This window comes from Gorilla gorilla, chromosome 6 (genome assembly GCF_029281585.2).
Source record: "Gorilla gorilla gorilla isolate KB3781 chromosome 6, NHGRI_mGorGor1-v2.1_pri, whole genome shotgun sequence".
NCBI lineage: Eukaryota > Metazoa > Chordata > Mammalia > Primates > Hominidae > Gorilla > Gorilla gorilla.
Genome location: NC_073230.2, coordinates 98,629,521 through 98,644,587, shown reverse-complemented (window position 1 = coordinate 98,644,587; position 15,067 = coordinate 98,629,521). Strand labels below are relative to the sequence as shown.

General features: G+C 38.7%; 1 protein-coding gene across 2 annotated transcripts; it reads left to right on the top strand.

Moving 5' to 3' along the window:
* Nucleotides 1-4,167: 4,167 nt before the first annotated feature.
* On the top strand, nucleotides 4,168-14,758 carry STEAP1 (STEAP family member 1). Of its 2 annotated transcripts, XM_031012640.3 has the most exons (5): nucleotides 4,168-4,487; nucleotides 9,706-9,820; nucleotides 10,755-11,267; nucleotides 11,868-12,032; nucleotides 14,408-14,758. In XM_031012640.3, exons 2-5 carry the CDS (start codon nucleotides 9,737-9,739, stop codon nucleotides 14,663-14,665), a joined length of 1,020 nt encoding a protein of 339 aa, XP_030868500.2. In that variant the 5' UTR covers nucleotides 4,168-4,487; nucleotides 9,706-9,736; the 3' UTR covers nucleotides 14,666-14,758. The 2 variants fall into 2 exon arrangements, with proteins under 2 accessions (XP_030868500.2, XP_063564348.1); XM_063708278.1 differs by having other exon boundaries at nucleotides 4,351-4,487; nucleotides 11,868-14,758.
* The last annotated feature ends 309 nt before the right edge of the window (nucleotides 14,759-15,067 follow it).

Genomic DNA, 15,067 nt, shown 5'->3' with positions numbered 1-15,067 from the left:
TCAGCTGGCACCCAGAACACATATTTTTCCTGACAATCCAGCCAAATGTGAATCCAGGGACTCGGTGTAATCCATCAGAACAAAGCAACACTGCAGGCAGGTTGTGTGGTACCCACTTGCCTTTGTAATACCGCCATGCTCCATTCCAAACACAGTCTGTCAACTCATCAGAGCCCCACTGGTGAGAAAGCCAAGGCTGGCAGCAGGTTTGGTGCCACCTCTTGGTGCCAGAGCCACCTGCACACAGCATGGAGCAAGGGAATAGCCAGGGTTCCCTGGAGCCAGTTCCTTCCAGAAGCCAGCAGCCCTAGGGCTCCTCTATCCCACTCCCAGCAAGAAGAAGCTGCCATGAATATGAAGGTGGGAAGAGGAAGCTCAGACCAGGGGAAGGCTTGGGCTGTGTGTTAATTCTTCTCTGGTCCCCAGGACCCAACACAGTTGTCTGGTTAATACTGCATTAAATGCAGTTCATTGATTCTAGCCCCAGTTCCACTAAGAAATTCCTGAGTGCTCTCAGAAAGTTACTTCTCTTGGAGCCTGCAGCACAACAAACCACTCAGAACTTGGTGCTATAAAACAACAGCAAGCATTTGTCATTACTATCTTTCACTTTTTTAGGGGTCGATGGGGCTCAGCTAGGTAGTTTTTGGTCCTCATGCAGTGACAATCAGACAATGGCTGGGGCTAGAGTTCTCTTGAAGGCCTTTCCATTCATACTCTCTGGTACCTGACTTGGGAAGACCTAAATAGCTGGCGGCTGGAACAGTCGGGGCTCCTCAGGCACCTCTGTCTATTACAGTGTGCTCCCTCCATGTGGACTCTCTGTCAGGGTAGCTGGACTTCTTACATGAAGTCACCTGTACCCGGAGACAGGCTGGTAGAAGTCAATAACCCATTGTGATCCAGCTTCACAAGTCAAGCAGTGTCACTTCCACCATATTATATGCACGGAGACAGTCAAAAGTGCTGCCCATGTTCCAGGGCAGGAAATAGGTCTCTCTTCTTGATGGGAAGAATGTTAAAGAATTTACAGACTTGTTTTGAAACAGAGCCTTAATTTCTCCATATCTTCTAAATGAGGATAATAATACCTTCTTTTTTCCCTAAGGTATAACCCCTTCATAACCTTCTATTATAAGTGTTTGATATCCTGATATTTCTTTCTCCATGCCAGAACGTACTTTCAGAAAAAGCTGAAATATTCTTTATAGTAGGATGTAAATAACTGATAAGGCTTAATATGGTACCATTGCCAGGAACTTTAGTCTTTTCATAGATCGCAACATATTTAAAGCCAATGGAATATATCACGGCATTTTGAACATCACTGAACAGTACTCAGGCAGAGATCTGTGAGCTTGGAAATGAAGCACCTACTCTTACAACCTACCTGAAAAGATGTTTACTGTTGCCTGTCTTGGTGAAAGAGCAATAAGGGACTTTGAGTTTGGGAGAAAGAATTCAGAAGAATAGTTAAAACCTCCAGTCCCCAGAACAGACCTCCTCTCTACCCCCAACCACTTTTAAACGCAGACACTAGGGACAAACTGACCACATACTTTGAAGATTACAGTAGATCTTGAACTAGTAAAGAGAATGTATCATATGAGGTTAACAGAATCAGAAATTTTGGCCAGTGAAGCCTTATCATGTCTGTCTTAAAACAATCATTTTGACAAAATATTTCTTCTTGAACTTAGGTAATTTTTGCAGTCGTTTAAAATAAGTCTGACCATTCTTCTTTCGAAAGAGGCAGACTTGGAAATAGTGTTGATCATTACTTAAATTGCTGTCCCTTCAGGAGTTAGATTTCCAAAGGAAAAAACTTAATATAATTCTTGTCATTCACTTAAAATTTACTATTTCTCATTGTGATTATCTTTAATAGTATGATATTTTTTATTTTATCTCTCACACCATAGTATTTCATTTACTTTTAAAATGGTCGTCTCATCAGGTTCTAAGATCAGGTTGCTTATTTGACAGGCAAAAATACTCGTGGATTCTAAAGTATATTTTCTCCACAGCATGTTATTATGAAGTCACCAGTTTAGTATTTGACCTCAAATAACACTGAGGTCCATTATGTTAATATGCACTCTCACTATAGTTTAACTTTATTACAGAATATTCTGAAAGATCCAAATTTATTTGTAACTCATGGGCGAACTCCCATTTTAAATCCTCTAGTTGTTTACAGTCACAGCAAAACTAGCAACTTGCCTTTCAACATTTGCAATAGCATAATGTGGCTTTCCACAAGCCACACTTGTTTTTAAAAGTATGTGCTAAAGAGGCTGATTCAGCATTCTGAGATGCTCTGTCATTGTATTACCCGCCCCCGCCCCTACAAAAATTTTTTTTCTTTATCTCACACCTCAAATTACAGGTTATTTGTATGCAAAAATTGCAGATAGTTCATCTATGATACTAACTCCTGGCAACTCAATAAAAGCTTTTTAGTAACATGTTTTTCTTAATCGAATATTGTGTTGCTTTTATAATATCTACAATCTAATTGATAAATAATCTCACACTTTTAATCATTTTACTTTGGAACATACTCTATTTATTCTCCACACTAAAATATTGGGCAAAAAAAACCTTTTATAAGAAGTGCAGAAATAAAATTGCTAAAGTCTAATTATAAAACAAAAATATTTGGGGTTTGATTTTAAATGTTTTAATTAGAAAAGGAAAAGCAGTTTTAAGTGCAGCTTGCTATATAGCCTCATTCATATCAATATATATTATTATGTTAACACAATAATAACTCTTTGCCCTTTTCATATGGGAAATAGATTGTGAAAAAGAGAATGACCTTTGTTCTACCAAATGTTAAACAATAAAAGCATATCGTTTTGTCTGACCATTTAAGACCCATGATCACTTTTAAAACTCAACAATGCTTAGTTAAAAAGTCTTAATTCTTTGTAGTCTGTGCTACACATACAAAGATTACACAGATTTCTTTTCTAAAACTTTTAAATTATTTTCTAGTTTCACTAGAAACAACAGGTGTAAGATTCTATTTCCACCACAAGGTGTCAGTCCACGGTAATTTAATCTTCAAAGGGCTTTAAACTAATCCAAGGAAAGTCAGTGACTACAGAAAATACTTATATTAAAACATGAACAGTCCTCGGTGCCCTAGCAGTGAATAAAAAACAATCATGGAAAATGTGGTTGCGCGTTTATTTTCCTTTGTGTTTTCTACTCAGCTTAGTCCTGAGAATGTTGTATACCAAATCCCCAGAATTTTGCAATTCATGTCTCAGACCCTATCTTGAGGCTGGTTCCAACGGAGAGAAGTAAATCCCCTGCTCAAGTTGTCTTTTTCTAAAACCTTGGAATATTAACAGTTAACTTTACTTTAGGTTTGGAATACTTCATTGAGCCAGGATATGGGAAGCTGCACTTAAAAGCTAAGGCAAGGAAGGGAGGGACGGAGTAAACATGGGGTTTAAGGGTTTTTTTTTTTCGGCTGGGGAGCAGGGTTTGTGCGATTAAAGGTACACAATTTGAACAATTCAGGGAGCAAGTCACTCTCAGAAATTCAGCTTCGGATTCCTCAAACTGTCAATCACAGCCACTTCAGGACCGGCTGTTAGGTTTTAAATAAGGTGGCTGGGCGCGGTGGCTCACGCCTGTAATCTCAGCACTTTGGGAGGCCGAGGCGGGTAGATCACGAGGTCAGGAGTTCAGGACCAGCCTGGCCAAGATGGTGAAACCCCCGTCTCTGCTAAAAATACAAAAATTAGCCGGGCACAGTGGCAGACGCCTGTAATCCCAGCTACTCGGGAGGCTGAGGCAGGAGAATCGCTTGAACCCGGGGCTGGAGGTTGCAGTGAGCCAAGATCGCGCCACCGCACTCCAGCCTGGGCAACAGACTGAGACTCCGTCTCAAAAAAAATAAAAATAAAATAAAAATAAATAAGCTATCGTGTGGGAGGGTTTGTAAGCTCTAAACGGTCTATCTCAAAGTGTGATCTGGGAATGCTTCCATATCTCATGGGAACTTGTTACAAATGAGAATCTCAGACCCCATCCCAGACATACTGAACCAGAAACTGTGGGTGGACAGCCCAACAATCGGTGTTTTAATAAGCCCCCGGGTAATCTTACACACGCTAAAGTCTGAGAACCACTGCTCTAGAGAAATGCACAAACGTTCCTTAGTGGAGATTAAACAAAAGGCGAGGGGTTGGAGGGCGCGAAACGGACCTCAAGGGCAGGGCAGACGGCATTTGAGAGGAAACTGGAAGAGGCCGGAGTGCGACTTGGGGAGTCTTAGCCTCCAAGGACGTTCCCGAACCCTGCGGACGCGGGGCGCCAGCAGGTGGCGCTGGACGCGCAACTGACAAGGAGGCGGGGCCTGCAGCAGACTTGGAGGCTCCGCGCTCTGGAGGCTCAGGCGCCGCGTGGGGCCGGCACCTCTGGGCAGCAGCGGCAGCCGAGACTCACGGTCAAGCTACGGCGAGGAGTGGGTGAGTCCCTTGAATCGTTCTCACTGGCCGTTTGCTCCTCGAGTCCGCCCGCGTGTCCCTGCAAGGCTGGGCGCCCGCTCCCAGTCTTGGGAGGGGTGTAGCGGGTCGCAAGCCTTCTCGTGACCTGGACGGCGGCCCTCCTGGGCGAGCGCTGCTCAATTCTCCGCTTATGCGCGGCTCTGGGGAGCGCTGCCTTCCAGCCTAGCTGGGTTGTGGCCGGGCCGGGGGTTGGGGGGAGCCAGGGACTCACAGGAAGCCTTTTCGCTAGGGGCTTAAGGTTGTGGTAGATTATTAAGTTTGTGCTCAGGTTGGATTTTGATGGCAAGTTTTTTAACGTGGCAAAGTTGCCAGAGTCTGCTGTGCATTGACGAATGACTGGTGCACAGTACTTAAAATCGTGCTACTTCTCGTCCTCGGGTTTCCTGGTAACAGAGGTTTTCATTTTTAGTCCTTAGAACACTGGCCCTACTCTTTCAGGATCTGGGTGGGGTTCAGGTTCCCTCCAAAATAGTCAATCAAGGCTTTAAATATGTAATTCTGGTCAAATCCACTGGAAGGTGTTTGTAGACATAAATTTGTTGTACACTTCCAAATTTCTTACTTTGTTGCTTTTGTAAAATACATTTCCCTCCACATCCTGACGTGTAATAAAAGGTTATTCATTTAACATGAATGTTAAGCACAGAGGGAAAGCAATGCTTAAAAACAGCACAGTGAAAAAAAAACAAAAAACTCGACTTCACTTAGTTAAATGTAAAACAAGTGTGCACTTGAAAGTATAAAAGGTTGGAAATGCAATGCAACCCACAGTGTATTCCAGGCATTGGGTTTCTTCATATTCTCAACTGCGGGACATAAACATGAGTAAGTTGGGCTGTGCCAACATTTAGGAACACCAGGGCAGCCATCCTGGTACAGCAAAACAGCAGTCGCATTAGAAATATGCTTCACTTTTTTAAAAGGGGGTGAAAGAGAACTTTGGGTCGAATTCTGGAGTTCCTAACATTTTAACACCAGGTTGTTTTCTGTTATTTTTCTTTTTATGAAAAGATTTTACTGTAGAACTTAAATTACATTTTGGTTAATGTCTGATGGAAACCAACAAATTTATTTGACTCATAGTTTATTTTCCTGGCTTATGGGCATAGCGTTGACTGTGGGTCACACAGTCAACAAGCTTCCTCACTGTCATGGGCTTTTCCTTGGCTTTGCTTTTGAGTGTGGTCTCCTTACCATGCAGACAAATGGCTGGGTAACTCTCCAGTGCCACTCTGGTTTTCCACCCAGACTCCGTTTGTAGTGGCCATCAGTCAGCAAACACTGCCAACCTGCTAGCTACCCCAGGACTGGGTCTAGAAGACAGCGCTGAGCCTTTTCCTCTACTTCCCTTCCCATGCCACCATCTGCCTATAAAACTTTATCTTCCTCTAGGATACATCGCTCTACCATGCAGTTGAAATGCCTGCCTTCTCTCCTAGACCTCAAGGTTTTTCAGAGCAGAGGCTTTATCTCATTTAACTTTGCATTCCTCCTGCCTTACATTGTTGTTCACAATATAGTTAATGAATTCATATTGAATAACTGTAGGTGGATTTGTTAGCATCCTTACCATACTGCAACCCTCAAAGTTAAAAGATCTTCTAAACATAGTGAATTATTTCTTACATTTGATTATAGTAGGTGACACTTCCATTCCTAACACCTCCCTCCCCCACCCCACAAACTATTATGTTGGTGATATGGTTTGGAGCTGTGTCTCTCCCTCAGATCTCATGTTGAAATGTAACCCCCAGTGCGGGAGCTGGGGTCTGGTGGGAGGTGATTGAACCATGGGAGCAGTTTCTCATGGTTTAACACCATCCCCCCTTGGTGCTGTTGTCACGTTAGTGCAGGGGTACCCAACCCCCTGGCCGCAGACTGGTATCAGTCAGTGTCCTTTTAGGAACTGGGCTGCACAGCAGGAGGGGAGTGGCAGGCCAGCGAGCATTACTGCCTGAGCTCCACCTCCTGTCAGATGAACAGTGGCATTAGATTCTCCTAAGTGCATGAACCCTATTGCAAACTGCACATGCAAGGGATCTAAGTTGTGTGCTCCTTATGAGAATCTAACTATTGCCTAATGATCTGAGGTGGAACAGTTTCACCTCAAAACCCTATCCCCCTTCCCCTACTTGGAAAAATTGTCTTCCACGAAACCAGTCCCTGGTGCCAAAAAGGTTGGGGACCACTGCGATAATGTAAGACACCTGCTCCCACTTCACCTTCCGCCATGACTATAAGCCCTCTGAGGCCTCCCCAGAAGCAGATGTTGCCATGTTTCCTTTACAGCCTATGGAACCATGAGCCAATTAAATCTCCTTTCTTTATAATAATTACCCAGTCTCAGGTATGTCTTTATAGCAGTGCGAGAACAGCGTAATACAGTTGGTTAAGTCACCAAATGACTTGGAATAATGCTTCTTAAGGAGATAGAGTGTCATTTCCTCCAGAGCAGGCATGAGTGTCGTTTCTATTTTTCCTCTTTAATGTTGGTCACAGAGTTGGGTTCATAAATACTTGATGATTGGCATATGCTTTACTCAGAATTCTTTTACATGCCAGTGGTGAACACCCAAATCACACTAACTTAAACCAAAAAAAAAGGGAATGTGTTGACTGTCTAACTGAATAATTCAGGATCTAGTCTCAGGGACTCTAAATACTGAAATATGCCACCAGGACTCTTCTGTGTCTTTCTCTGCTTCTTGTTCTGCTTCCGTGTTGGCTTTCTTCTTTTCTAATGAAAACATGTTCCTTCTTAGAGCATGGAGAAAAAAGCATGGCAGGCTTATACTGTGCTATCTTAACAAAATGTTAAAGACATCTCATCTCTCTCTTCCACTTCCATATATAAATATCAGAGAATGACCATGGTTTAAGTAGGGTTCTGTGCCATCGCTAAGCCAGTCAATGGGAGAACAGGAAACTGATTGCCCAGGCCTGAATCATATACCCACTTCTGTGACCAGGGAATGAGCGTTACTATTTTACACAATCTCCCAAAATCCCATTGGAGGGAGGAAGGGCATTTCTCCAAATGGAGGAAATGTTTTAAATCAGAAAAGAATGTGGGCAAACTAAAACAACAGATATCTTCATCACGAATGTTCTGTAATTTTGAAATAGATAATATCTGGAAAATATTCCAAGAGTACCTCAACAAAGTAAATGTTGGCATATGTAAAAGCAACTCATTATTCTTTGTTATGGTTAAACCTTTAAAACTTGGAGAATGTTTTAAGAACAGTCATGTCTCTTCATGACAGGATACATTCTGAGAAATTCATTGTAAGGCGGGATTTCATTGTTGAGGAAACATCATAGAGTGTACTTACATAAACTTAGATGGTACAGCCTCCTACATACTTAGGCTAGATGGTATAGTCTATTGCTCCTAGGCTACTAATCTGTATAGCATGTTACTGTGCTGAATACTGTGGGCAGTTGAAACACAATAGTAAGTATTTGTGTATTTGAACATAGAAAAGGTATAGTAAACATACATATATCGTATAAAACATAAAAAATTGTATATTTGTACAGGACGCTTACTATGAATAGAACTTGCAGAACTGGAAGTTGCTCTGGGTGAGTCAGTGAGTGAGTAGTGAGTGAATGTAAAGGCCTGGGACATTACTGTACACTACTATAGACTTTATAAACGCTGTACACTAAGGCTACCCTACATTTATTGAAAAATTCTTTTCTTTAATAATAAATTAACTTTAGCTTACTGTAACTTTTTTACTTTATTAACTTATTGTTTTTACTCTTTTGTAATAACACTTAGCTTAAAACATAGTCACATCGTACAGCCATACAAAATATTTTGTTTATATACTTACTCCTTAAGCTTTTTTTCTATTTCTAATTTTTTTTTCTTTTTAGACTTTTTTGTTGAAACTAAGACACAAACACACACATTAGCCTAGGCCTACCCAGGGTCAGGATCATCAGTATCACTGTCTTCCACCTCTATATCTTGTCCCACTGGAAGGTCTTCAAGGGCAGTAACAGGCATGGAGCTGCCATCTTCTATGATAACAATGCCTTCTTCTGGAAGACCTCCTGAAGGACCTGCCTAGGGCTGTTTACAGTTAGCTCTTTTTTTGTAAGTAGAAGGAGTACACTTCACAATAATAATAGAAAGTATAGTATTGTAAATACTAGGCAATAGGATTTTTTTTGCTCCATTGTACTCTTATGGGACCACTGTTACATATGCAGTCAGTTGTTGACCAAAGTGTTATGTGACACATCACTGTATTTTAAACTATTCCTGGAAACAGCTTTCCACCTAAAAAAGTACTACACGTGGTCTAAAATTCAGAAACGCTTGGGATATTTTCTGTCAATCAAATTGTTGTATATCTAATCTGTTTTTCTCATTGAATTTCATAAAGTGTAAATTGAAGATGTGTTCCTCTGGAAATAAATTCAGAACTAATAAAAACAATGAATAGTACTGTGACATATGTTTTCTTTCCCTAAAAAATGTTACACCAATCCTGGATGAGGATCTGTGAGTTTGCTAAGGAAAAGATTCTTTTATCAAGTGAGAAATTTGAAAAGTTGTTTTCCACAGGGTTGACCAGAAGACTGGGCACATCATTAATTCGGCACAACTCACCATTCCCACTGGAAACATATTAGCAATTCACATCTTCCAAACAAGGACCAACCTCTTACTCCAAAAGAAAAATGGTACTCTGAAAATACTGTTTCAGACTCCAGTGTCAACCCCAAAATTCTGTTAAACATAAATCTTATATCAGCTACCTCCAGCCTCCATTGATGACATTATTACTCTCAATATAATACATTCCTAATTATATTTCCCATTGAAAGGAGTTGGCTTTCCTCCAGATGGAAACCTGAAATTAAATCTTCCTAAAGTAAAAGGCAACATCTGACCCTTTGTAATCCATACAGGCACCTGGGTTATTCATTGAACAAATAAGTAGATAAAGAAGAGCAGTTACTGTTGATAAGAGGGCATTGGTTTGAAACTTACAGATTATAATATGAAGTTAAATGTATAAATCAGTCACTATTTCCATTTTTATTGTATTTTATCTGCCATTCTAGTCTTTAAGTAAGTAAATTTTTTATATTGTTACATCAAACATTCACATCATAAGTAGAATAGACATGAAAGTAATTATTTTTATTTTTACAGGTGGCTGAAGCCATACTATTTTATAGAATTAATGGAAAGCAGAAAAGACATCACAAACCAAGAAGAACTTTGGAGAATGAAGCCTAGGAGAAATTTAGAAGAAGACGATTATTTGGTAAAATATTAATAATAACAATAATAAATAATAATTTACATCTTTAAACATAATTCAGATGCCATTCTGTATCTCCTAGTGTTATGAAAGTGATTTTTCACCCTAGTCTGCTGATATCTGGACTTGGATTACCGTCACTGATACTGTGAAGGACAGAGTAGCATACGTGAGAGAAATAGTACCTTCACTGATTGTCAGGGACTTAGCTGAATAACCTTGAAAAAGTTACTGAAAATCTGGGGTCTTAGTTTGTTTATACCATGATAGCCTTGGACCAGATCATCCCCAAGGCCCTTCCAATTCTTTCTAACAGTCTATAGTTCTAAGTTTAAAAAAAAAAAGTCATCAATGCCCATATAACAGTAATTTTGTAAGCAAGCATTTTTGTCATAGACACAGTGGCAGCTTACCAAGAGATCATCTAGTAAATTGACGATTCACTGTATAACCAAATAAATCTACTTTTGGATAAGAATCACTTGTTCCACTTTTGGTCAAACACAGGATTAAGTGTTTCTTACTACATTTTTTGACTGAAAAAGTGGCAGAAATTTTGGTTCCAAACTTCCAAATTATCTCAATGGAAGTTTTAGCAGAAATTATTTATTTAATCTTAATAATTGTAATAGGGAAAAGTAATTAATAAATTACAAGCATATACTTTATAAGAGTAACAATGTGCATAAAATGAAATAATTTCATTTTTCAAGTTAACTGTCTTACCTGTCTGAAGCATGTATTTCTTTTGTCCTAAAGACAAAAGTCTTTCAGTGCCACATAGACTATGCTATCTTCAACTAACCAGTATTCAAAAGCAAGATTCTGAATGCCCTTATTCAATGAGAAGCACAATGATTGAGCAATAAGTAATTAGTTCAAGAGATATCCCATTGTTTTGTTCAATTTTAAGATGTTAATTTTCTTTCCTTTGTAGCATAAGGACACGGGAGAGACCAGCATGCTAAAAAGACCTGTGCTTTTGCATTTGCACCAAACAGCCCATGCTGATGAATTTGACTGCCCTTCAGAACTTCAGCACACACAGGAACTCTTTCCACAGTGGCACTTGCCAATTAAAATAGCTGCTATTATAGCATCTCTGACTTTTCTTTACACTCTTCTGAGGGAAGTAATTCACCCTTTAGCAACTTCCCATCAACAATATTTTTATAAAATTCCAATCCTGGTCATCAACAAAGTCTTGCCAATGGTTTCCATCACTCTCTTGGCATTGGTTTACCTGCCAGGTGTGATAGCAGCAATTGTCCAACTTCATAATGGAACCAAGTATAAGAAGTTTCCACATTGGTTGGATAAGTGGATGTTAACAAGAAAGCAGTTTGGGCTTCTCAGTTTCTTTTTTGCTGTACTGCATGCAATTTATAGTCTGTCTTACCCAATGAGGCGATCCTACAGATACAAGTTGCTAAACTGGGCATATCAACAGGTAAGATGACAATGTTGACACTGTTACTAGTAAAAAGTCTAAGTCACCTAACAAATTAATCATTTCTCATTGTAATATCAATACCCCAACCCTGTTGAAACTCTGTGTTGAAAAAGTCATCTATTTTAAAATTTTTATTATAATTACACTAGGGCTTGGTTGTCAGTCGGTTTTATATTGAGAAATGTTTTTTAAGCTGAAAATAAGGTACAACTTTAGCAACATAAGAAACATTTTGTTCATGGACGAGGCCATATTTCAAACTTCTACCACCCTCACAAGATTACTTTTTAATAATGTTGTTCTTCTCCTTGTTTACCACATATGCATGCACATTACAGTTCTATCCAAGTAAACCATCAAATAATTATTAGAAAATTAATAGATTATGGAAATGTTGCATTCAAGAAAAAAGTGATAGGTCCTATGTCATTTGTCTTAGAGGAATGCAAAAAAAGAAAAAAAAAGAAAAAGTCATAAATTTATGGAGACCTGTTATCAGGGCTTCATAGTAGGCACAGGGAAGAGTGTAGAAGGAGATTCACATTCAGGAAATAACTGTTGTTTGCATTTCTTCTTTCTTTATTTACCTTCTGGTAGGTCCAACAAAATAAAGAAGATGCCTGGATTGAGCATGATGTTTGGAGAATGGAGATTTATGTGTCTCTGGGAATTGTGGGATTGGCAATACTGGCTCTGTTGGCTGTGACATCTATTCCATCTGTGAGTGACTCTTTGACATGGAGAGAATTTCACTATATTCAGGTAAATAATATATAAAATAACCCTAAGAGGTAAATCTTCTTTTTGTGTTTATGATATAGAATATGTTGACTTTACCCCATAAAAAATAACAAATGTTTTTCAACAGCAAAGATCTTGTACTTGTTCCAATTAATAATGTGCTCTCCTGTTGTTTTCCCTATTGCTTCTAATTAGGACAAGTGTTTCCTAGACAGAAATAAAAGGCATTAAAATATTCTTTGTTTTTTTTTTTTTGTTTTTTTTTTTGAGATGAAGTCTCGCTCTGTTGCCCATGCTGGTGTACAGTGGCACAATCTCGGCTCACTGCAACCTGCACCTCCTGGGTTCAGGCGATTCTCCTGCCTCAGCCTCCTGAGTAGCTAGGATTACAGGCACCCATCACCATGTCCAGCTAATTTTTGTATTTTTAGTAGAGACAGGGTTTTCCCATGTTGGCCAGGCTGGTCTCGATCTCCTGACCTCAAATGATCCGCCCACCTCAGCCTCCCAAAGTGCTGGGATGACAGTTGTGAGCCACCACACTCAGCCTGCTCTTTCTAATATTTGAAACTTGTTAGACAATTTGCTACCCATCTAATGTGATATTTTAGGAATCCAATATGCATGGTTTATTATTTCTTAAAAAAAAATATTCTTTTACCTGTCACCTGAATTTAGTAATGCCTTTTATGTTACACAACTTAGCACTTTCCAGAAACAAAAACTCTCTCCTTGAAATAATAGAGTTTTTATCTACCAAAGATATTCTAGTGTCTCATTTCAAAGGCTGCTTTTTCCAGCTTACATTTTATATACTTACTCACTTGAAGTTTCTAAATATTCTTGTAATTTTAAAACTATCTCAGATTTACTGAGGTTTATCTTCTGGTGGTAGATTATCCATAAGAAGAGTGATGTGCCAGAATCACTCTGGGGTCCTTGTCTGACAAGATTCAAAGGACTAAATTTAATTCAGTCATAAACACTGCCAATTACCGTTTATGGGTAGACATCTTTGGAAATTTCCACAAGGTCAGACATTCACAACTATCCCTTCTACATGTCCACACGTATACTCCAACACTTTATTAGGCATCTGATTAGTTTGGAAAGTATGCCTCCATCTGAATTAGTCCAGTGTGGCTTAGAGTTGGTACAACATTCTCACAGAATTTCCTAATTTTGTAGGTTCAGCCTGATAGCCATTGGAGTTCTCTGGTCCTCATTAAATAGCTTTCTTCACGCATTGCTCTGCCTGTTACACATATGATGAACACTGCTTTTTAGACTTCATTAGGAATTTAGGACTGCATCTTGACAACTGAGCCTATTCTACTATATGTACAATACCTAGCCCATAATAGGTATACAGTACACATTTGGTAAAACTAATTTTCAACCAATGACATGTATTTTTCAACTAGTAACCTAGAAATGTTTCACTTAAAATCTGAGAACTGGTTACACTACAAGTTACCTTGGAGATTCATATCTGAAAACGCAAACTTAACTATTTGATTGTATTCACTGGGACTTAAGAATGCGCCTGAATAATTGTGAGTTAGATTTGTTCTGGCAGGCTAATGACCATTTCCAGTAAAGTGAATAGAGGTCAGAAGTCGTATAAAAGAGGTGTTGTCAGAACACTGTTGAGATTACATAGGTGAACAACTATTTTTAAGCAACTTTATTTGTGTAGTGACAAAGCATCCCAATGCAGGCTGAAATGTTTCATCACGTCTCTGGATCTCTCTATTTTGTGCAGACATTGAAAAAATTGTTCATATTATTTCCATGTTATCAGAATATTTGGTTTTTTAAAAACATAGGCCAAGTTCATTCACTTCATTATTCATTTATCAAAATCAGAGTGAATCACATTAGTCGCCTTCACAATTGATAAAGATCACTGAAGTCGAATTGATTTTTGCTATAATCTTCAATCTACCTATATTTAATTGAGCATCTAAAATGTACAAATCATTGTGTTGATTCTGCAGGGATCCTATTATAAGTAAGACTCAGTCCCTGATTTTAGGTATCCTGTGATAAGCAGAATTAAGACAAATACACGAGACAAAGCACAAAAAATAAATATCATAAGGGGATGAACAAAATTGTGGAGAAAGAGTAGACAAAGTTTTTGATCACCTGCCTTCAAAGAAAGGCTGTGAATTTTGTTCACTTAGACAGCTTGGAGACAAGAAATTACCCAAAAGTAAGGTGAGGAGGACAGGCAAAAAGAGTAGAAAGATGTGAATGGACATTGTTGAGAAATGTGATAGGAAAACAATCATAGATAAAGGATTTCCAAGCAACAGAGCATATCCAGATGAGGTAGGATGGGATAAACTCTTATTGAACCAATCTTCACCGATTTTGTTTTTCTTTTGCAGAGCAAGCTAGGAATTGTTTCCCTTCTACTGGGCACAATACACGCATTGATTTTTGCCTGGAATAAGTGGATAGATATAAAACAATTTGTATGGTATACACCTCCAACTTTTATGATAGCTGTTTTCCTTCCAATTGTTGTCCTGATATTTAAAAGCATACTATTCCTGCCATGCTTGAGGAAGAAGATACTGAAGATTAGACATGGTTGGGAAGACGTCACCAAAATTAACAAAACTGAGATATCTTCCCAGTTGTAGAATTACTGTTTACACACATTTTTGTTCAATATTGATATATTTTATCACCAACATTTCAAGTTTGTATTTGTTAATAAAATGATTATTCAAGGATCTTGATATTTCTCTTTGTATATGTGTGATGAGTTTGAAATATTTGTATTTCCTTGCAGATTTTATTCAAAGCAAAAAAGCTTTTTATTACGAATCTCTAGCACTTTCTTTATAATAAAAGTAAGGATTACCAAAAAATCACATCTGATTTGTCAGATTATGTAGCATTATAAATAATCAAGGGCTTTGAAATACCAGTTGTTGCTACCCATTATACAGGTATCATTAGCTATGAAAAGATAATTTTATCTGAATCGACAACAAAAGGGTAATAAGCATTTACTTACGATTGTTAAAGAACTTTCACTT